General features: G+C 37.6%; 1 protein-coding gene across 2 annotated transcripts in view; it reads right to left on the bottom strand.

The window, feature by feature from the left end:
• Window positions 1-20,964, bottom strand: part of sik2b (salt-inducible kinase 2b) — a 40,638-nt gene that overhangs the window by 6,156 nt on the left and 13,518 nt on the right. For both annotated transcript variants that reach the window (XM_016463773.1, XM_016463774.1), the window contains 9 exons: window positions 18,988-19,149; window positions 14,723-14,847; window positions 14,061-14,184; window positions 8,162-8,382; window positions 7,905-8,057; window positions 7,636-7,794; window positions 2,024-2,255; window positions 1,569-1,853; window positions 470-630 (listed from right to left, as the gene is read on the bottom strand). In XM_016463773.1, the coding sequence (XP_016319259.1) occupies window positions 470-630; window positions 1,569-1,853; window positions 2,024-2,255; window positions 7,636-7,794; window positions 7,905-8,057; window positions 8,162-8,382; window positions 14,061-14,184; window positions 14,723-14,847; window positions 18,988-19,149 (1,622 nt within the window). The remainder of the gene's footprint in view (window positions 1-469; window positions 631-1,568; window positions 1,854-2,023; window positions 2,256-7,635; window positions 7,795-7,904; window positions 8,058-8,161; window positions 8,383-14,060; window positions 14,185-14,722; window positions 14,848-18,987; window positions 19,150-20,964) is intronic.

Below are 20,964 nucleotides of genomic sequence, written 5' to 3'. Positions count from 1 at the left end.
CAATAGAATAAAATAATTTAAGAAAAGTTTTTAATTTCAATCTATTTTAATTATTTTACTTAGAAATATATTATCAGTATAACAAATTGAGTGTCACATGATCCTTCAGAAATGAGAGAGAGAGATAAACACATAGTAAATATATATATAAATCTTAACAATAAATACAGACCTGTTTATTATTTCTCATGTTTTAAAACTAGGACTTAATAATTTTGTCAGAATTTTTGACCAGTTTTGAAAGTAGAATGAAACCATTATATATCATCAAATTTGGTAACGGTGTAAAAACACATAACAAATGTAGTTACTATTTTAACTTGTTCTGACCCTTTTTTTCTGCAGACCTCCAGGCGGCTCTGAGTTTAAAACCTCTGCATTAGTCATTCCTGATTGTAAGGGATGCTACAAAACCGATCTCAGGTTAGCTCAAATCTGTGATTTCTAGTAGCTTCCCTGGTGGACTGACCTGTAGTGCAGGATCCAATAAGTCATGTGGATGGGCCTGAGGGCTCAGCAGCCCCAGGGAAGGGGTTTCTCCAGAGCCCATCTGCTCATACACCTTATTTAGCTCCAGGATACCTTTGGTCCGTGCCAGATTCTGTAGGTGCTGTCTAAAGGCCACCAAGCCTACATGAAGGAAGGAGTAAGATTATGAATAATAGCACTGTTATATCCAAATGACTTACAGATCATCAGATGATGTTCCACCCCCAGTGTCCACATCCATGTGTGGTCATGAATTTTCACATGGGAGTGTCAGAAAACAGGAAGTGACTTTCATTCCCTCAGGCCCACGCCACCTCTGTCTGCTCCGGTGTGGTTCTACCATGTGACCTCACTTAACGTAGCTAATCAGTCTATTTCAGGAGAAGATATGTCCAGGCAGGCTGCAAATGCTTTATTCATCGCTCAAGTGCACATTAAAATGCCGTTTAGTGGCTCTTGACTCCTCTGCTGCTGAACGGAAGAGGGTTGAAAAAAGGATTCTCAGGTTATTTTAGGGCTTCAAGTGATTAAGGGTAATTATTCAGGCCACAGGATGAGAGAACTCAATAGGACCGAGTTGGCCTAATCTTCAAAGCGCTCTCTGATTCACTCAGTGAATCATCTGACGGGGTGGTGCATTTAGAGGAAAACAAGAGAGAAACAGGGAGAGAGAGTGTGTGAAAATAACAGTAAGTGTGAGAGAAAGAGAAGGAAAAGATATTGAATCTAATGCATGAACCACAGTGGAGTCCAAACATCTGAGACCATTAGTAAATTTGTGCAAAATTGTGCACTTCTTAAAATTATTTTATTTATTTATTTTTTATTTAATTTCAAGCTATTTTTATTTTAATTATTTTATTTATTAGAATTTATCAGTATAACAAACTAAGTGTCACATGGTCCTTCAGAAATCATTCTAATATGCTGATTTGTGCTGCTTAACATTTTTGTGGAAACAGTGTTACTGTACATTTGAATGCATCCTTGCAAAATAGAAGTATTAATCACTTAACAAGAAATCTTGTTTACCTCAAACTTTTGAATGATAGTGTATAAAGTCACAGGATGCTGCTCACCTTGTGTAAGTGAGGTGTCTGATGCTCTGCGGCCCTCGCGGAAGCTGATGGGAGAGCGGTTGTGTGTCTCTCTCCTCTGGGCGCTCAGTGCCTGCATGGCATGGTTAGCGGGCAGAGCGCTCATGAAGGGCGGAGTCATGCAGGTGACTGGTGTGTTGGCCAGGACCACCTCGTTAAGAGAGGGTGCATCCTCCAGCAGACTGAGGTCACTGTGCATGGAGCCCATGTCGTACTCTGAGTCCACGCTACCCAGAGAGGGGTTATGACCCACGCTAAACAGTTTGCCTGGTTAAGAAAGAGAGGTGACAAAGATTTATAGTCTCTTAACACTTCTGAAATAGATTATTGTGATTTCATTGCCATTTTTATCCAAACTGATACTATTAATACAGGGATTATGAAGTGGGGTTTGAACCTACAGTATAACCTTGTGGTTACCCTTAATCCACACCCACCTCCACTGGTATTGATTCCTGGCTGGTTGGTGACCTCAGACAGCGTGTGTCTGCGCTGTCCAAAGCGGGCCGTCTGATAGGCATTGAAGACATGAGTATGATCATCCTCAGTGTCCAGCTCCTCCGTCTCGATGCCCTCGTCTATAGATGTCTCCATCATGTTGCTGGGGGACGAGGCGCTGGATTTGCGAACAGCCACAGGGGGCAGGGGGTCCAGCATGCAGCCGTTGACCTGCAAAACAATGTAAAGATCTCTAAGTAGCGAAACGTATTTGGAAAGCTTTTCTAGAAGACCTGAAATCGCATGTAGGAGATATTAATTCAAAGTCACAAACCTGAGACTTAGTCACAACACAAGATATAGTTGCATAAGAGAATAAGTTGCAACTGTGAAATAGAAGGTGCAATTATGATAAACTTATAGTCTCAAAATATAATGTAATTGTATTTACAAACAATATATTTGCAATTACCAGAAAGTCACAAATGTAAGATATTAACACGGCAAGATACAGCACTAAGTCATATTGTAAATTATATAGCCACAATTGTGAGATATAAAGTCGCAATTATGATACAGTCATATATATGTGACAATATAGTCACATTAAAAAAAAGTAACCGGCAACTATAAAGTTGCATTTCCTAGAATTATAGTCACAACTATGAGAAATAAAGTCAAAAATGTGAGATATTGTCACTTTGCTAAACATTAAGTGACTTATATACTTACAATTATGTGAAATAGTCATATTTTTGAGAACTGAAGTTGCAATGGCAATTACGATTAAGCCATCATTTTATAATATACAGTAAAGTCACATTGTGAGATAAAAAGCATAGTTGGAAACTATAAATTCATAATTTAGAGATATTAAATTACATTTAATTTAAAGTTTTATTGTTTTTATTTATTTACTTTTTACAACCATAGGTTGTTTACTTCCAGGGAGGGAGAGTGTGGCAATGCGGAAAATCCGTGCCACAGAAATCGTTTACTTTCACTTTGCGTGATTGGGGTGGAGTGTTTCAATTAACAGCGGAAGGAAAGTAAAGCTGTTTAGTAAAGCTGGTCTGAAGACAAGTGACGGCTGCTTATCCACCTGTCCTGGTGTCTGACAAAACCCGCTACACTCTCCAGTTTCCTTCATGACTGCAAACTTGGTCAGTACCTCTAAGCCGCCATTACACACACTCATTCATTCACTACTACACACGCACACACTCATACAACATTCACTTTCACACATTCGGTGTGCTTATTGTATTTACATGGTTGTTTAATGGTTATTTTTGCTTTAAGATTATTGTTTGATGTTGTTCCTTAACTATGAAATGAAAATGTTTAACGTTTCTTTTTTCCTCTTTTTCTATGGACAATTTATGATTGTGGACGCGAATCTGCATGTGTTGGAAACTTGAATTAGTGTGACGCAATTTCTGCACGGATTTCAAACTTGAATTGAACTGAAGTGCTGAACTGTTTTTTATAGCACATGTAGAGCTTATCTATGCTAGGGTGGCCACCACCGTTACAGAGTAGAAAGTCACAATTATGATAAAGTCATTTAATTTTGAAATATAAAGTCACATTGTGAGATAAAAACTGGGAACTATAAAGTCACAATTTGGAGAAATCAAGTTGCATTTACGAAAAATAAAGCCACAACTGTGAAACAGGGATACTTCACGCGAAAATGAAAAATTTGTCATTAATTACTCACCCTCATATCATTCCAAACACATAAAGGTTGAACCACTGATGTCACATGGACTATTTTAACAATGTCTTTACTACCTTTCTGGGCCTTGAACGTGTCAGTTGCGTTGCTGTCTATGGAGGGTCAGAGTGCTCTGGGATTTAATCAAAAATATCTTAATTTGTGTTCCGAAGATGAATGAAGGTCTTACGGGTTTGGAACGACACGAGGGTGAGTAATTAATGACAGATTTTATATTTATGAAAATACAATAATCGAGATAAAACGATTATTACGCCCCCATTCCGTCCCCTTTTCCAGCGCTGCGCTTTCGTTCCTCCATAAAAGCCCAATTTCACGTGCAAATCAGTAAAATCATGTAATGTGACTTTTGCAAAATGGGACGTGCTTGATTTATATAAGTATATTTATTCATGTTTTTAAAAGCGTGAAAGAGAACTTGCGCTGCTCCTCAGGAAGATATATGCGCTGAGAGATGGAACACAACACGGACATGTAAAGTCCTCTTTTAGCTCAAGGTGCGCGCCTAAACGGTCAAATACACGCAAAAATGTGTCAAAATGCGGCGCTTAGGGATTATTCATGTATACCTTCGTCGGTCATGTAATAAATGAACGTAACGAGTTGAGAATGAAAATACACGTGTAACAGTAAATTGCATCCGTGCGGCTCTTAAAGTGACAGTTTTAGGACTTTTTGTTTTTTTGTTTGAAATTCCGCTGGTCTCTACAATGTAGATGTCATAGCAACCTTATTTACAGGAAATATATATTTGATATGTATCACTATCTTTAAATAAATCACTCATATAAAGTTTTGGTCATATGGTCCCCTCATAATCGTGTTAAATAATCGTGATTACAATATTGGCCAAAATAATCGTGATTATGATTTTTGCCATAATCGAGCAGCCCTAAGTGGAAATGTAATATATATGCAATTTATGTATTTCCTTTAAAAGATTTGGAAGATAACAGCCTTTTAGGATGTTTCTTTGTCTTTGGATGAACTCTCATTTACACCGGTATGTAGATAAGATTCAGCAACATGCCTTCAAGCATTGTATTTCTCAAGAACAAGTTCTAATCTCCCATCAGCCCTCATAAGTCACTCACAGTCCTGAGGCACATTTCCACTCAGTCAGCACCACACACAAACTTTAACGTGCTTTGTGACGACAGGCCGAACTTCATGAACACATTCCCTAATGATTTGGGGATGGAGTGAGAGAAAACAAAAGCACTGCAGTCTCTCCCTTTTTGCCTCTTTTTATTGCTCCCTCTCTTTCACTCTTGCTTTTCGCTCAAACGAATGAGTGAGCTATAGAGGAGGGGGTGGAAGTCTGGAATGCAGGGACAGGAAGTGTGTTTTGGCTGAGAGGGCCGTCAGAGCCTCATGCAGACGGAATACACTGAGACATGCCATCAAACACACTCAACCGACATGGATCATCTGGATGAGTTGAGTTTCCTGCAGCATGCTGGGCCAGGAATGCTGTTATACCAACACACAGTTAAAGAACAGCTCCAGATCCTCTCTTTTTCTTCTTTCCTTCATCTCTCTCTCTTGCTCTTTTTTTTTTTTTGTACATTTCAGCCCATCATTTTGCCCAGCCCCTTTGTTATTCACACACAAACAGTGTGATTATACAGACTCAGAACAAATTATGTAATCCCAGCCGTCCCCTCCCCACCAGGGGTTGTGCCATACTCTGAGATCAAGCGTCATATTTTAAACATCTCATATTGGAGAGAGTGTCACAATTCCTCCTCTGATCTTAAAGGGGAAGTGTGTAATTTTTCAGTGCTAAAATGTCTCATCTTAATAAGCAGAGACAACTATAAATAAGCCATTTGTAGCCATTTATTTCCCCTAAAAGTGTAAACACCATCTCTATGGTGCTTTCAAAATATTGCCGTTTGTTTGAACATCTCAACTAGCCCGACAACAGCAACACTGCCTCAACCAATGGTGTGAATTTGGGGCAGGGCTATCTGTTTGTTCAGCCAATAGCACATGGGGGCTTGTTTGGGGAAACCTGTCTGAAACAGACATTATTTGTGCAATTCTTTGTCATCTTTTTGTAAAGTTTTGTTTTTTTGCTAAGGTCAACAAGTTCTCCTGTCCACACGCCAATCATAAATAGCCTTTTTTATGACCTAATAAATTTGTGATGAAAAAAAAATAAATAAAAAATGTTATTTGAAACAAAATAAATGTAAACTGAAATCAAATGTAAAACATAAACTTGCCAAAGCAACATTTTTCAGTTTCAATTAAACTTGATGTACTAAAATAACTAAAACTAAATAAACTAAAACTAATGAATAAAAATTAATTGAAACTATAAACACATTACACACACATTAAAAAAAAAAACTAAAAAGCTAATAAATTACAAAAATACAAAATGACTAAACCTTTAACTAAAATGAAAGTGAAAACAGAAAATATATAAAAAAATCTAATTCTAAATATGAACAAAAACTATAATAACACATCAATGACACTAAAATAACATTGGAAAGGACTTGATTTTTTTGCATTAAATATTCTATTTAAATATCACAAATGTCATTTATATAAATACCAACCAAATGACTTCCTACTGAGTTTTGCATCAATTATTTCCTCTGCAAAACCAACCCCAAACATGTATACAGGTGACATTTACCGATACAAGTTTTACAATAAGAGAAATTTTGTGAGGAATTGTTTATTGAACACATTGTTCAAGAGAGGAACTGGCTGATGCAATATTCAGTATGAAAGCCATGAATGCGCATTAACTTGAATGTGCTTGAATGTGAGAGTGAAAGAGAGAGAAGAAAGAGTGGAACGACTAAGCCGAAGCGAATGGACAGTTGTCACCAATGTGTGTCACTGCCAGAGACGACTGCAGTCTGACCCGCTTGTGTAAGCCAAACAGCTGTGGACAGCCTCAAGGGGAAACATTCATAGTGTATGTCTCACCTCACCATCAGAGACGCACAGAGACAAAAATGACTAAGGCTGCTAAAAACCATCAAAGTAAACAGCTTCTCCCTCATCGACGCAAAAGGCATTAAAACAAAGTATGTGCGTGAAAGAAGAGTCTTGGAGAGAGCAGATTACTGTCTCAAGAATGACAGCAGAGAGAGACAGATAGATAAAAATGAAGACAGCGTAACTAGGACTCTAGTGAGGAGATAGAGTAGTAGAGCTGGCCGGCTCCTGTGCGGTTATTCCTGTTCTGTATGCCAAGCTGGCAGCCGATCTGGCCGTCTGTCAGGATGGTTCTGAACAAAAGGCTCCTCAGGGAGCGGGCGTGTTGAGGAGGCCTGAGCAAACACCCAGGCCCACTGCCCGACCTTGGAAGGACTGAAGTTGCTTAACAGCAATGTAGGAAAGGAGTGCAAGAGCACTCAGTGGGCAGCAGTCAGATTCAACTCTGTCCCAACAGATGTTTGTACCAGCTAATCAACACCCCCCAAGAATGGGATTATGGGGGATTTTATTAAAGCACACATGGTAGACAATGGGCGAGACATTGTAAGAAAATAAAAAAAAATGTAATATGTGAGAACAAAATTCCTCTTAATTCCTTTAGCCTTTACATATAAAAAAAGTATTTATGAATTATCTATCTATCTATCTATCTATCTATCTATCTATCTATCTTTTATCCATCCATCCATCTATACCTTAAAAAATATAGTGGAAAAATATTGCCCTTTAACAAAAAAATATTTTTGACACTGGTTCTTGGTCTCCATTTCCTCTAACAACGGTATTGGCACTCAAAATGTAGGAGATCTTAAACATTTGCTATGCTACAGTCTAAACGGGCTACAGAGAGTAACAAAAGCTTAATTCCCCCATAATTCAACCTCTAATCCATTTCTCACTCACTTTGGGAGTCCCAACCTCCTCCTCCATGAAGCTGTGTTCTGTAGCACAGGAGGACTGTGGGAACGTGAAGGAGTCTGCAGAGGCTTGAGGCACAGCTGGGGATCGCAGGAGACGTACGTTCTGAGGCAGGAGGCTCACCTGAGGAGCAGCGCTGCTCGCCTACAGTGCAGAAAAAGAGATACACCAACAGAAACAGTCAACTGCATGGCCAACGCCGTTATTTACATTGCTGTTAATTTCATTTTCAGAGCCAATTTGAAGAGTAATACCTTGACGACAGTCTGCTCTGCAATCGTACTGGGACGTCTCTGGCGGGCATCGAGTTGGGGCTCCACTGGGAAACTGCAGCGGTGGGCCTTTAGCCTCTCAACCAGCAAGAAGTAGATAGCAGCAAAATGATTGTAACTCTTATTCTGAAGAGACTGCAGAATAGATGGAGAAATTATCAATAAAAGCCACATTAGTCAAGCCTGTTTTGAACATTAAGAGCGTAATTTCATTTCTTAAAATTTGTGTCATTTCTCACCTCTACGGTTTTGTGCTGGTCGATGCCCAGGCTGTGCATCAACCGGAGCACCTGTTCACTGTATTCTCCCACACTAGCCTCCCCCTCTGCAGTCTGCTGATATAACATCGGCCGCTGCACAGGCACATCCATCACCATCCACTTGTGTTCCTTTATTTGTCCTATAGACAGACGCTTGGAGGGGTCTAACACCAACATCCGCCTGATCAGATGCTCACAGTCTGCAAAGAAAAGAGAAAAAGAAAAAAGATAAACATGACACTTGCCAATATAACCCTTCCGGTTCTACTCAACCTGCTCCAAGCGGGATTCAAACCAGCACTTCCAGCATGGCGAGTGAGGTTTACCTGCACAGCTCTTACTAGCTGGCCTCCCTTACACCAAAAAGCAAATGTGAGTTGATGGGTAATGTTTTAAAATCACACTCACTAGCTTGGGGTCATTAAAAATGTTTTAATGAATACTTTTATTAAACAAGAACACATTTGCTTGACTGTAAAGACATAATGTTACAAAAGATTTCCATTTCAACATTTTTGAACTTTCTATTCATCAAAGAATCCTGAAAAAATATATCATGGTTTCCACAAATATGTTTTTAACATTGATAATAATACACCAAATCAGCATATTAGAATAATTTCTGAAGTATCATGAAACATTGAAGGCACTGAAGTAAAGGTCGAAATCTGCTTTGAAAAATCAGCTTTGCCTTTACAGGAATACACAAACGTACTTAAATAGAAGACAATTTACTAGGTGTTTTGCTTCACATGTCTAAGAACACCCATTTCAATATACATTTAATACAAAATACAGCTTTGTGGCAGGAAAAAAAAACATTTATGGTCATTAAATGTACTACAATGATTCAAAACCCATTGTAAAATATTCCCAAATACACGTGACAGCATATGCACCAAGTTACTATGTTGCTTTGCAAAACCCAAACAGCCTACAGTTTACTTGGCCGAGGAACTGTTTCTTCTGATAACACTTACCAGTAAACTATTATTATTATTATTATTATGTCAAGTATTATCAAATAATTGTGGGAGCAGAAAGAAAGTTCTGTGCTTGTCTAAGCAGTGAGAACTGAGCGGCTCTGTACAATCTCAACCTGAAAGGGTCACAGTGTGTTTGCTTCACAGTAAACACTGCTGCATCTGAGGCACACAGTACACTAAGAAGTGGTGACAGCCTGTACCATCCAATGCTTGGGACAAGATTTGTGGAACAGTCTGTCTACAGCTAAAAACCATCCAACAGACACTGCACTAACACAAACCCAAAACACATTATCTCATCCGAGAACGCACAAGGCCTTTTGTCTGTCCCTGTGCCCTTGACTATTGACCATGTCTGTCTGACTCAGCTAGACTGAATGAAACTGACGTCACGAGACTGGTGGTTATGTGGGCGTTCTCAATGCTCCTTTGCCTCTCGCTGCTGACCATTTTATTCAAGACTTGCTCATCCTGTTAATCTGCTGCATGTACGGTTGCTAGAGAGCCTGCGAGACACTAGCGCAAACAGAGGGAGTCGCACACGCACAGCTACAGTAATACTCCTTGTGCTGGAACATAGTGGGATGTCTTGCTGGAAACATCCTCCTCCCGACAGCTCCCTCACTTCAGCAGCGGGAATCAGAGAATCTTATTACCATATTCATGTAGAAATCATATGCATAAATACAGCTGCGAGGAACAGTTTGTGAACCTTGATTTTAGGATTAATGGTTCTTCAGATGCAAACTGATAATGTTATACTGATATTTCTAGCTTTTTAATCACCATGTGCTTTAAAGATGAAATTGAGAACAGTATTTATGAATTAAAAATGAAAATTCGGTTATCATTTACTCCTCATGTCAGTAACAACCTGTATGACTTTCTTTCTTATTAGATGCAGCATAAACTATTTTGAAGAATGTTGGTGACAAGTTTCGGTTCCGTTGACTTCCATTATATAAACAAAAAATACAATGGAAGTCAATGGGAACAAAAGCTATTTGGTTGCCAACATTCTTAAATATCTTCTAACTTGTTCCACAGAAAAAAGAGAAATGCATAAAGGTTTGGAACAACATGAGGGTGAGGCAATTATTGAATTTTCATTTTTGGGTAAACTATCCCTTCAAGCCCAGGACTAGAATTTTAAAATCCTAAAACACAGACTGTCTGAGTCATTTTGTAACTGACTTGTGCTTTGAATCATGGAACATGGCCCAGCATCTTTGAGCTTTAGATCTTACACAGCTGCTGTAGAGTCTTGTTTCCTCTTAGAGTTCATTGATCTTGGCGGTTCAAAGCAGCTCAACACCATTTCACCTCTTCAATCATGGTAAGGATGACGTTTTGGTGTTGGTATGCAGTGCTTTGTTTTCCCTGAACATAAAGATGTTTATATTTACCCAAAAAGTTCAAGTTTAACCCACAGAACTTTGTTTCAGAAGTATTGTCGACTTTAACATCTGCTTAAAGACCCCAGTATCAGAGGAGGATCAGATGGTGTGCAAATGATGTGGCATCAATGCAGCCTTAAACTTTACTGTTGTATATTTCAACAAAAATGTACAGCTGTAAAACTTGTGTGTAAATGCACTGCCTCTATGCAGCATGCAACAGCTTAAATGCACCTTTTTGGGTATATATGCAGATTAAGATGCAGCTTTTGCAGGGCTTTTGCCATGTAAAGACAATGTAGACTCATAAAACTCATTTTGTCTTCAGATCACATTTTAGGAACAATTCAAGCTGATATCCAGATTTTTTTTTTCCTGCGTAAATTCAGGGACGTGTCAAAACTAAGGATTCAAATTTGTTAATGAAACTTAAGCAGCAAAGACTATTTTCATGGCAAGAACAAGGAGAAATAGAATAATAAAATGTAAAAAATAAAATAAAATACAAATGAAATAAAAAAAACATTCTCCATCCATTACATTATTTTAAAGATATTTTCAAATATACTTGTGATTTCTGGTGATACCTATATATATATATATATATATATAAATTATATGATCAGTAAGTCATGGCAACAAATGTTTTTTTCATATTTTAACTAAATTTTTTTTTAACCAATTTCAAGTTTAAGTAAAAAAAATTTTTTAAGCCAGTTTAAATTTTTGTCACTTTATTTTAAGGTCCAATTCTCGCAATTAACAAACAATTAACTATGAATTTTGCCTTAATAAACTACTAATTAGCTGCTTATTAATAGTAAGGTAGTTGTTAAGTTTAGATATTGAGTAGGATTAGAGATGTAGAATATGGTCATGCAAAATGTGCTTTATAAGTACTAATAAACAATAAGCAACTAGTTAATAGTGAGAATTGGTCCCTATACTAAAGTGTTACCAAGTTTTTTTACAGTGTACTAAACACATTCTAATTTGCAGCGAATCCCAAATTTCTAAGTTAAAGTATCTTCCTTATCCATAATTTAATTTTACCTTCTAATTATTAGACAAATACTGTAGGAAAATTTGCTTTTCTGACATTTGTCCTACAGTACATGTCATAGAAGATAATGCCATTACTGTGCAAGTTCCTGAATGTTCCATCCAGGATAATTCTGGAAAAGCCTAAACTCCCTGTATAACACACCAGGCACTCATAGTGTGCTGTATTCACCGTGTAGAGGAGTGTGGTGTGTACTGGCACTCTTGGCTAAGAGCATGCTGAGGAGGGGTCGATACTCCGTAGGGGTGAAATCCTGTGTGATGAGAGCATTTGAAAAAGAAATGTACAGGAAAAACACACGCTGTTCTTCTCATTTGAGGAGTAACGCTCAGCTTCACTCCAAGACCCATAAGAGCTTGTTATACAGTAAAATTCTCAACGTGGCTTAATTGTTTAAATGTCTTGAACAAAGTCAACTGACCCTTACAACCGGCCCCCTTTCCCCCAATCAGGGGCCATCCTGCCAGGACCGGTAGGTTAACGTGTGTTCGCTCTTCCTCGGGTTACTTGATCTGTGCTTAATCACAGCGAGCAAAGCTTGTGTAGAATGAACGAATGTGACATTCTGACTCTTACGTCAAGAGCGGCCCACCGCCCTCCCTCTCTCAGAGTCTGCCGTGAACTGGCTCGCTGCCAGTGAGGATAGTCTGAACTGTCTTGCTCTCACCCGTTGCCCTCTCACTTTATCTCTCTTGCCCTCTTTTCTATCTCGATCACAATCTTGGCCTTCGCGGCTTGTGTTATTCTGCCTGTAAAATGAGTGGAGTAAATGTTGACTGCTGTGATTTTATTTAGCATGGGTCACTCACTTTAAAGTGAGTGGGTTAACAACTAGTGGACTAATCAGTTTTAAGGAAGCCCTGTGTAATTAGATCGGCTTTCTGGTTCACCCGACTCCGATTGGATGCATTTCTTTAGGGGCCTTTACTTGGTTAATTCAGCTAGCGAGATCTCAAGACGTGCTTTCAAAATACTATCTATGACTTGAAACACTATAAAATAAACAATGGTGGAATCCATGCTAAAATATAAACTAAAAGGGAAAAAAATCAATTGGTGCCAATAGCCTCATGGGCAGCGCGCCGACATATAGCGCCGTTGTGCTTCGTGCATCCCGAGTTTGAGTCCTGGCTCGTGGACCTTTCCTGATCCCGCCCCCCTCTCTCTCTCTCTCTGGCTCGTGGCCCTTTCCTGATCCCGCCCCCCCTCCCCTCTCTCCCACTTCACTTCCTGTCTACATACGGTCCTATCATAATAAAGCAAAAAAATGCCAAAACTAAATTTTTAAAAAGGAAAAAATATCAGATACACTAGTCAATAGGGATGCATAATATAGTAGTATCATCAGTGATTTAATTTAATAATTGCATCATTTATTTATTAATTGCTCATTTCCCTGATTTTTATTTTTAAACTACTGTTCAAAAGTTTGGTGTCAGTAATATTTTTTTTGAAAGAAAGTAATACTTTTATTCAGCAAGGGTGTATTTAATTGATCAAAATTGTCAGTAAAAACTTTATAATAAATATTGTTCTTTTGAACTTTATATTCACCAAAGAGTCATGAAAAAATGTATCCACAAGATTCCAGAAAAATATTATGCAGCACAACTGTTTTCAACATTGATAATAATAAGGAATGTTTTTTAAGCACCAAATCAACATTAGCAATGATTTCTGAAGAATCATGCGACTCTAAATGCTGGAAAAATGGCTGCCGAAAATTCAGTACTGCATCACAGGAATAAATTGCATTTTAAAATATATTTAAATAGAAAATGGTTATCTTAAATTCCAATAATATTTCACATTAACTACAAATAAATGCAGTTTTAGTGAGCATAAGAGACTTCTTTCAAAAACATAATAATACATCTTACCCAACTCAAATTTCTGAACAGGAAGTGTAGATTACCTTTGGCATCATCTAATGTTCCCTGTAAATTAATCTTTGAAATTTTATGAATTTAATAACACTGTAAATGTAATTTAGCAAATCTCAAAATGAATATCCATTTTTGACATGTACATATAATGCTGTGATGCTTAAATTCACTTGTAGCATTTAAAATTAATTCTATATAATGGAACTTAATTGGCTTATCATCAATAGAATAAAAATAAATAATCAGTTTATTGGTATCGACCAGAATTGTAATATCACTGCGTCCCTACCAGTCGACCTCATTAATAGAGACGGTTACAGGATGATTAGTTTACTAGTGGATCATCGAGACTCATTTCATGTTCCACTGCTAAACGTCTCCGAGCAGTTAGAGCCCTTCCTTTTTATACAGTCCAGACACACACAAACTGTAGCCAAGCACTTATGGAATGTTTTAATTGACCAGGCTTGAATTTCATGAAAAAACAGCAACTGCTGCCAGAAAACTCTCCTAGTGGCGGCTTCGTGTGCTACGAGAGCGTCTCACCTTCTGTCATGAAGTAAGGGATACGGAAACGGCCCTCCAGAACACGCTGCCGCAGGACGGGGAGAGAGGGGCCATCGAAGGGCAGGGCGCCACACACCAGCACGTATAGAACCACCCCCATACTCTGCAGGAACACACACACACAGCGTCAGCTCAGTGGTGAATAACACGATTATAATGTGCAAATGTGCAGGTGCACACACTTAAAGGGATAGATCACCCTAAAAATGAATATTTATTCACCCTCATGCCAGTTCTAACTTTGAATGAGTTTTTTTTTATGGAACACAAAAGATGATGTTTAGCAGAATGTTAATGCTGCTCTTTTTCATTGTATATGAGAATCTTGCCTAACAAAAAAGTCATATGGGTTTGGAAGCGACTTGAGGGTAAGTAACTGATTTTCACTTTTGGGCAAACTCTTCTTTTAATGGCAGTAAAAAGAGAGCAAGAGAGCTTTCACACGATCTGATCTCTATCTCTCTCACACAGACCACAGGGTGTTTGGTTTACACTTTGACGTCAGCCGAGTTCTCAAAGGTTGAATAGGTGGTAACACAAACAACAGTCAGCTGACTCACTAATCGTTTACTGTCAAACACACTGCGGTGTGAACCTGCATGGATACGCCGGCTTGTCAGATCAGTGCAGAGCGGCATTACCCAGATGTCCAGCTGGGGTCCTTCATACTGCTGTCCCTCAAACACCTCCGGGGCTGCATATGGAGGACTCCCGCACCATGTGGCCAGGGGCTTTCCTGACTGGAAGAAATTTCCAAAGCCAAAATCTGCAAGCATGGAAAAAAAGAGAAAGATGATATAAGAATGAAAGTGACAGGGTTTGCTATGTCTGTGTTCAGGGACATAGATCACATTTCAGCTTTAGGGGACAATAAATGGGAAGGTTTCATTACAATATTGATTTTACAACCAAGGTTCCAATACAATGGTGACTGGTGAACTTTTCCAGTCATTTGTGACTGCGGTTTAAAAAATAAAAAGTTGATTAAACACTTCTAACAAAAACCCTACACATATTCTTATAAACTGATTTAATAAATTGCACTGTTGTTCAAAAGTTTAGGGTTGGAATGATTTTCTAATGTTTTTGAAGTCTCTTATGCTCACAAATACAACAAAAACTGTAATATTCGAAAATATTATTACAGTTTAGAATAACTGATTTCTATTTTAATATATTTTAAAATGTAAATGTAAATTTATTCCTGTGATGGCAAAGCTGAAATTTCAGCAGCCATTACTCAAGTATTGAATGTCTCATGAACAGAAAGTTGAAGAGACTAGCATTTATTTATTGTAACATTATAAATGGTTTGGATGTCAGTTTAATTAATCTATGCTGGATATATGCATTGATTTTTTTTTTATTTTTTTTTTTATAAATCGTACTGACCCCAAACTTCTGAAATGCAGTGTACATTTCATTTCCATGACCTTTCCAGGGCAAAGTCTCAACTTTAAAATTCCAGATGCTTATATGAATAAAATATTCATAAAAATAATGCCTAACACAGGTTTATGACTGGTGAAACATATTTATGTCTGTTAAATTTTCTCAATTTACCCACTTTTGGCAAGTGTGGCAAAAAATGAATAATGGATCCTGTAAGTGTTTGAATCATTTGTCATCAAACGTCAAAAGTTGGGAAAGAGGTGTAAAGTTTAACTTACTGTAAAGTTACTACCCATGACTCTGAAAGTACAGACACTGCAAAAACATCCTTCTCTAATAACCCAAGCCAAAAACACATTTCCTTCACACATCCTCAAAGCTCACAGAACGATGCTTTTGCAGCCCACTTCTTTCTACTTTGATGACTAATATTAGAGCTGTACTCATTGAAAGGCTATTACCAAAAAAAATTAAATAAAAATCATTTCCACACAAACTTTGCCATTAGTGTGTAATTTTGCCTGCAGTACAGTCAGACAGCAATTTTTATATAGACAGCATTTTAAAATATTTCAAATCTCATGAAAACAAAATTTGAGTGTCTGAGGCTATATATTTGCTAGTCCTTTCCTAAAAATCATTTTAGATATAAGCATTTAAAATGTATAGTCATTACACTTTATACAGTTATTGAAAACAGCAAAAATATTCACCCTACACTACAGATCTCTCTCCAATCAAATGCTTTCTAAAATAAGAACATCCCTCCCAGTAATACTGCCTGTAACATCATGGCTGTGATGTAACTAAAGCCCATTGGCTATTTTATAAAAGGCACAAACCCTTTCAAATGCCTCATATTAAATTCCTGTTTCAATAGGTAATACATCAAAACTGCGCTGAAAAAAAAATTTCATGGGGGCTTTATGAAAGAAATAAACAGTGACTTGATTTATACTTTGACTAACAAGCTTTTGTAACATTGAGTAAATTATGAGAAAAGATCCGACTACATAAGGTCACTTAAAATTCCTATGCGACTAAATTGGCATTATACAGCACCACACTACGTCTACTGGCAAATGTTGTATAATACGGTATGCTGACAACAGCCAATGAAGGAACAGAGGGTCGCTACCTCACTCTGACTTCAATGGGTTGGATGAGCTTTACAAAGTGCTCAGAGATTATATACAAAGGCCACCACTGCCAGAAGTCAAAGACAGTGGTGCGAGATGGCCAAATATGGCTCTCGGAAAAATATGAAAGTCCTTGTGTATAACGGTCGACCTTCTTTAAAAGCATAGGCTACAAGCCTGTATTTGTTCATAACTGTGCAACTGCAAAAAAACAACAACAACAACTTACATATTATGTATGTGTATATATAAATATTTTTTTCTGGTTTTCCAGAAGAAAAAAAAAATCTACAGATCCTTTAAACAAGAACTGCATAAGATATTAGGATCTGCTTACAAACAATAGGCTACATCTTGAATTAGGTTTATTTTTTTCTTACATTGGCATTATTTTCTTGTTTTAAGCATAAACCTCACTAAATGTATGCTTAAAACGGGAAAAATTGCCAAGGTGGTAAGAAAAATAAACAATTTGAATTATTGAAATTATTGCAATTATATTGTTTGAAGGTTATATAAATAAATAAATCTTCTGATTTTATTTCAATTCCAGTGAGTATTATGAGTTTGTCTAGATTCTAAGCTTCAGGGGCCTCATGAAATGAAAATGTGAACCTTAAGGGAGAGATAAAAAGCAGCCATGTTCATTTTACATTGTGACTGTGATGCAAGAAGCCAGTATGATGAGTCCATATCAGTTGCGCTGACCCACTTCATGAGTTGAATGCTGAGCAGGAGGAATTGACGTCAATGCTCTAGGCAGTCCAGTGGCAGACACTGCAGGAGTGAGCCTCAACATTCAATACAGGAATCACTCAATCTCATCCGGCCCCAGAGCTTAACTCCTGCAGCTTTGAAACAGTGGCTAGTGCCATATTTACAAGCAGAGGCAGGCAGAGCGGATCTATTTGTTACTTTAAATAAAAGCTGTTATTGAGGTCAATAGCTCTGGCTCTCATAATTTTGTTATGCAGCGGACATACGTTACATGCTGTGCATTGGATTGGTGCTGGAGGTTGATTGTGTAAAGATTTCTGGGGATCCAATCCTAACAAATTTCATACGGTTTCCCAATCATTGCCCACCCCCAGGAAGTCTCTCGCTCCCACAGGTTTGCTCATTTAACATGATTTATGGGAAAACAAGTTGTAGTGTACACTCTTCTCTTGCTTCATGCATTGAAATTTTAATGTCATGTAATCACAATACAAAACCACTGTAAATTGAAACATATTTTGCTCTATATATCTGTATAATATGGAAATATGTTTTCATGGTTTATAGATTAGAGTTTCACTGTCTTCTTTTAGTCATGATGCAAGCACATAAATGTTTGAAGTGGAACATAAAAGGCTGATGACCTTTCTTTGAGTGACCCAGCTTCAGCCATCTTCTGAGAGGCTAAATGTGAATCAGTGTGAGGGCTAAAAGAAAAAGGACCTTTAACAAAGCCTTGCAGGACACTCCTCTGTGACTGGCCACTGCATTACTTGCTGTGCCAAACATCATAATCTACCAACATGATAGTGGAGTTTTGGGCAGAGAGCAGGTTGACATGTCAGGGAAACTGACAAAGTTTGGTCTGCGTGTGAATATGTGCGCACATATGTGTGTGGGAAGCTCTCCTTTCACTGAGAGCCTTGCATGGATGCTCAAAGCCTGGCTCACTTTATAATTAGTAACCTCTTGATTGCTCAAATTCAAATGAAACTGCAAATGAACCTTAGTCTGGATATAGAGCTCAGCACAGAAAGCACCTGTGTGCTCTTGACGCAACTCATGGCTCCACCAACTGAGTCATCATCCTGAGCGGTACAGCTTTGATTAATAAATTGTCCATCACACCCTTTAATTAACTATGGTGAAATCACAAAAATGTAGGTGAAAATCTTCTAAGAAAAGGGAAATTCCAAACCATTCTGACTGCAACTTTCGGATCTATATAGGTGCTACAAACTTAAATTATGTTTTACATTACAATCCAGAGTCTCCACTTCAGTGTTGATAAAAGCAAACACACAAACAACAGTTGTTTTTTTTTATTTATGCTTTTTATTTGTGCATTTACCCAATTGCATAAATAAAAAGCATAAGTAAAATAAATAAAAACCCTATTTAATTGTGCATTTTATGCATTATAAGAAAAATATAATTATTATAACCATAAATTATATATTATATAATATCAAATTAGTTAAATGTGTATATAATATGCAAATAATAATATAGTACAAATAATAAAACTATATCAAACATATAAAATAATATAAAACAGCTGTTTTATATTTTACAACAATTCAATATCAATAGTGCCAATGTACCAAAGATTAGTAATGTATCAAAAGTTTAGTTAATGTAACTGTGACGGCCTTTACCAGCAATCTTGATGTTCATGTGTCCATCTAGCAGCAGATTCTCCGCCTTCAAGTCCCGGTGAACGATGTTTCGATTGTGGCAGTACTCAACAGCAGACAGAATTTGCCAGAACTTGCGTCGTGCCTCTGGTTCGCTCAGCCGCCCATGCTTGGCTAGGTAGTCTAAATAAAGATGAAATGGGGTTAACTAAACATCACAAATACACAAAGCACAGACATGAATCAATGAAACATTTTGCATGGGTAATATAGTGTAATATGGGTCACAAAAAAAAAAAGTTGAAAACCATGACCACACGTTATACCGGGAAAGGCTCCGGTGGTGTGGTGTGGCTAGTGGCAGAGATTGATGAGCCACAATAAGGAGGCTTTGTGGTGTGTGAGTGGGGTAAACATCCCCCCGGATGGTGTAATCATGTGGTCACCACACCCTAGAGTACTGGGTCAGTCCCTGGCCCTCGGCCTGTAGCCAAACCTACAGTCCTCACACATTCCATTCCATACTCGCCTTGGGATTACATTGAGGTGGGCTGGCAGAGAGACTGTGGGTACATGACAGTGTGTTTAAGGCGTCATTCTCTACATAGGCTGTTTTTCAAATATCAAAATCAATTATCAAAAACAGACAGCAATTTGTGATTGCAGAATTACCTTGGATAGCCTAGCCTTAAGGTGTAGTCACATTAGCGTAGCTTCAGCGAAATTTTACAGGCAATAAAGGCATTGTTGATTGCCAATAGTTTAGAAATGTATATGAAGCACAGCTCATATAGAAGTCACTTTCAAAGCAATTTTTCGTTGACAAATTCACATTATTTGAAAATGTGCAAAATCTACAGGGGAACATTTTGTCCTCACACGGAATTTCCAATCACGCCGATTCCTACTGAAATTATTGATTTCGGCAACAAAATTTTGCAGAGAGACCACACCGTACTATAGAAAATATATTAAAAATAAATAAATAGATAAATAAATACAATATAATTACAATACAATATATATATATTTATATACAGTGCCTACATAATTATTAGACAAGTTGATATTCTGATTTTTTTTTTCAAGCACATTTTACCAAATCTAAACCACATCAATCTTAATAACTACTATTAATTTTGTATTTAATCATTTATAATTGATATATAATTGTCCATGAAGGCTGGAAGTGAAAAACTCAGGTGTGCATAATTATTAAGCAGGTTTTCTTTTACAGATAAAATGAGCCAAACAAGAGATTTAACTCGGACTAAAAGTCAAAAATTATTAAATGCCCATGAGAAGGGTACAATACTAATGCAATACTAAAATTTGCAAAGTTAAGGCATGACAATTAGACAGCGAAATGCTCATTGGGTCAGCACGGTCAGAAAAAACAGGTGGAGAAGAAAAGGCACATGTTAACTGCAAAAGAATTAAGAATTAAGGTGAAGAATTAGGTGTGAAACCATCAGGAACCATTTAGTCTCCAACACCACTATTTTCCAGAACTGCAACCTACCTGGAGTCTCCACCTGTGTCAGGTTCTCAGAGACTTTGCTTGAGTAAAAAAAAATCCTAAAAAAATGACCCTCGCTTAATACGAATAACATGCTGAAGTGTTGTGAAATACATGAAGACTGATTTTTTTCTAGGCTTTCTGGACAGATAAGTTGAGAGTGACTCTTGAAGGACCAGCACCACATCCTCTTGTACCACTCTTTCAACAATTTATCTTCCAGAATCTGGCAGTAAGTTTTGGGAGCTCATTTTTAGTCCATCTCCTATCCTGAAAAGTCTATCTTGCAGAGATGGACTAAAAATGAACTCCCAAAACTTCCAATGGTCTTCCAACTTCCATTTCGCTGTCCAATGGTCATGCCTTAACTTTGCAAATTCTAGTATTGCATTAGTATTGCATGGGCATTTAATCATTTTTTACTTTTAGTCTTGAATGAAATCTCTTTTTTGGCTCATTTTATCTAATGATAAAAAAAT

This window comes from Sinocyclocheilus anshuiensis, unplaced genomic scaffold, assembly GCF_001515605.1.
Source record: "Sinocyclocheilus anshuiensis isolate Anshui unplaced genomic scaffold, SAMN03320099.WGS_v1.1 scaffold1552, whole genome shotgun sequence".
Taxonomy (NCBI): Eukaryota; Metazoa; Chordata; class Actinopteri; order Cypriniformes; family Cyprinidae; genus Sinocyclocheilus; species Sinocyclocheilus anshuiensis.
This window is presented reverse-complemented; position numbering and strand designations above follow the sequence as displayed.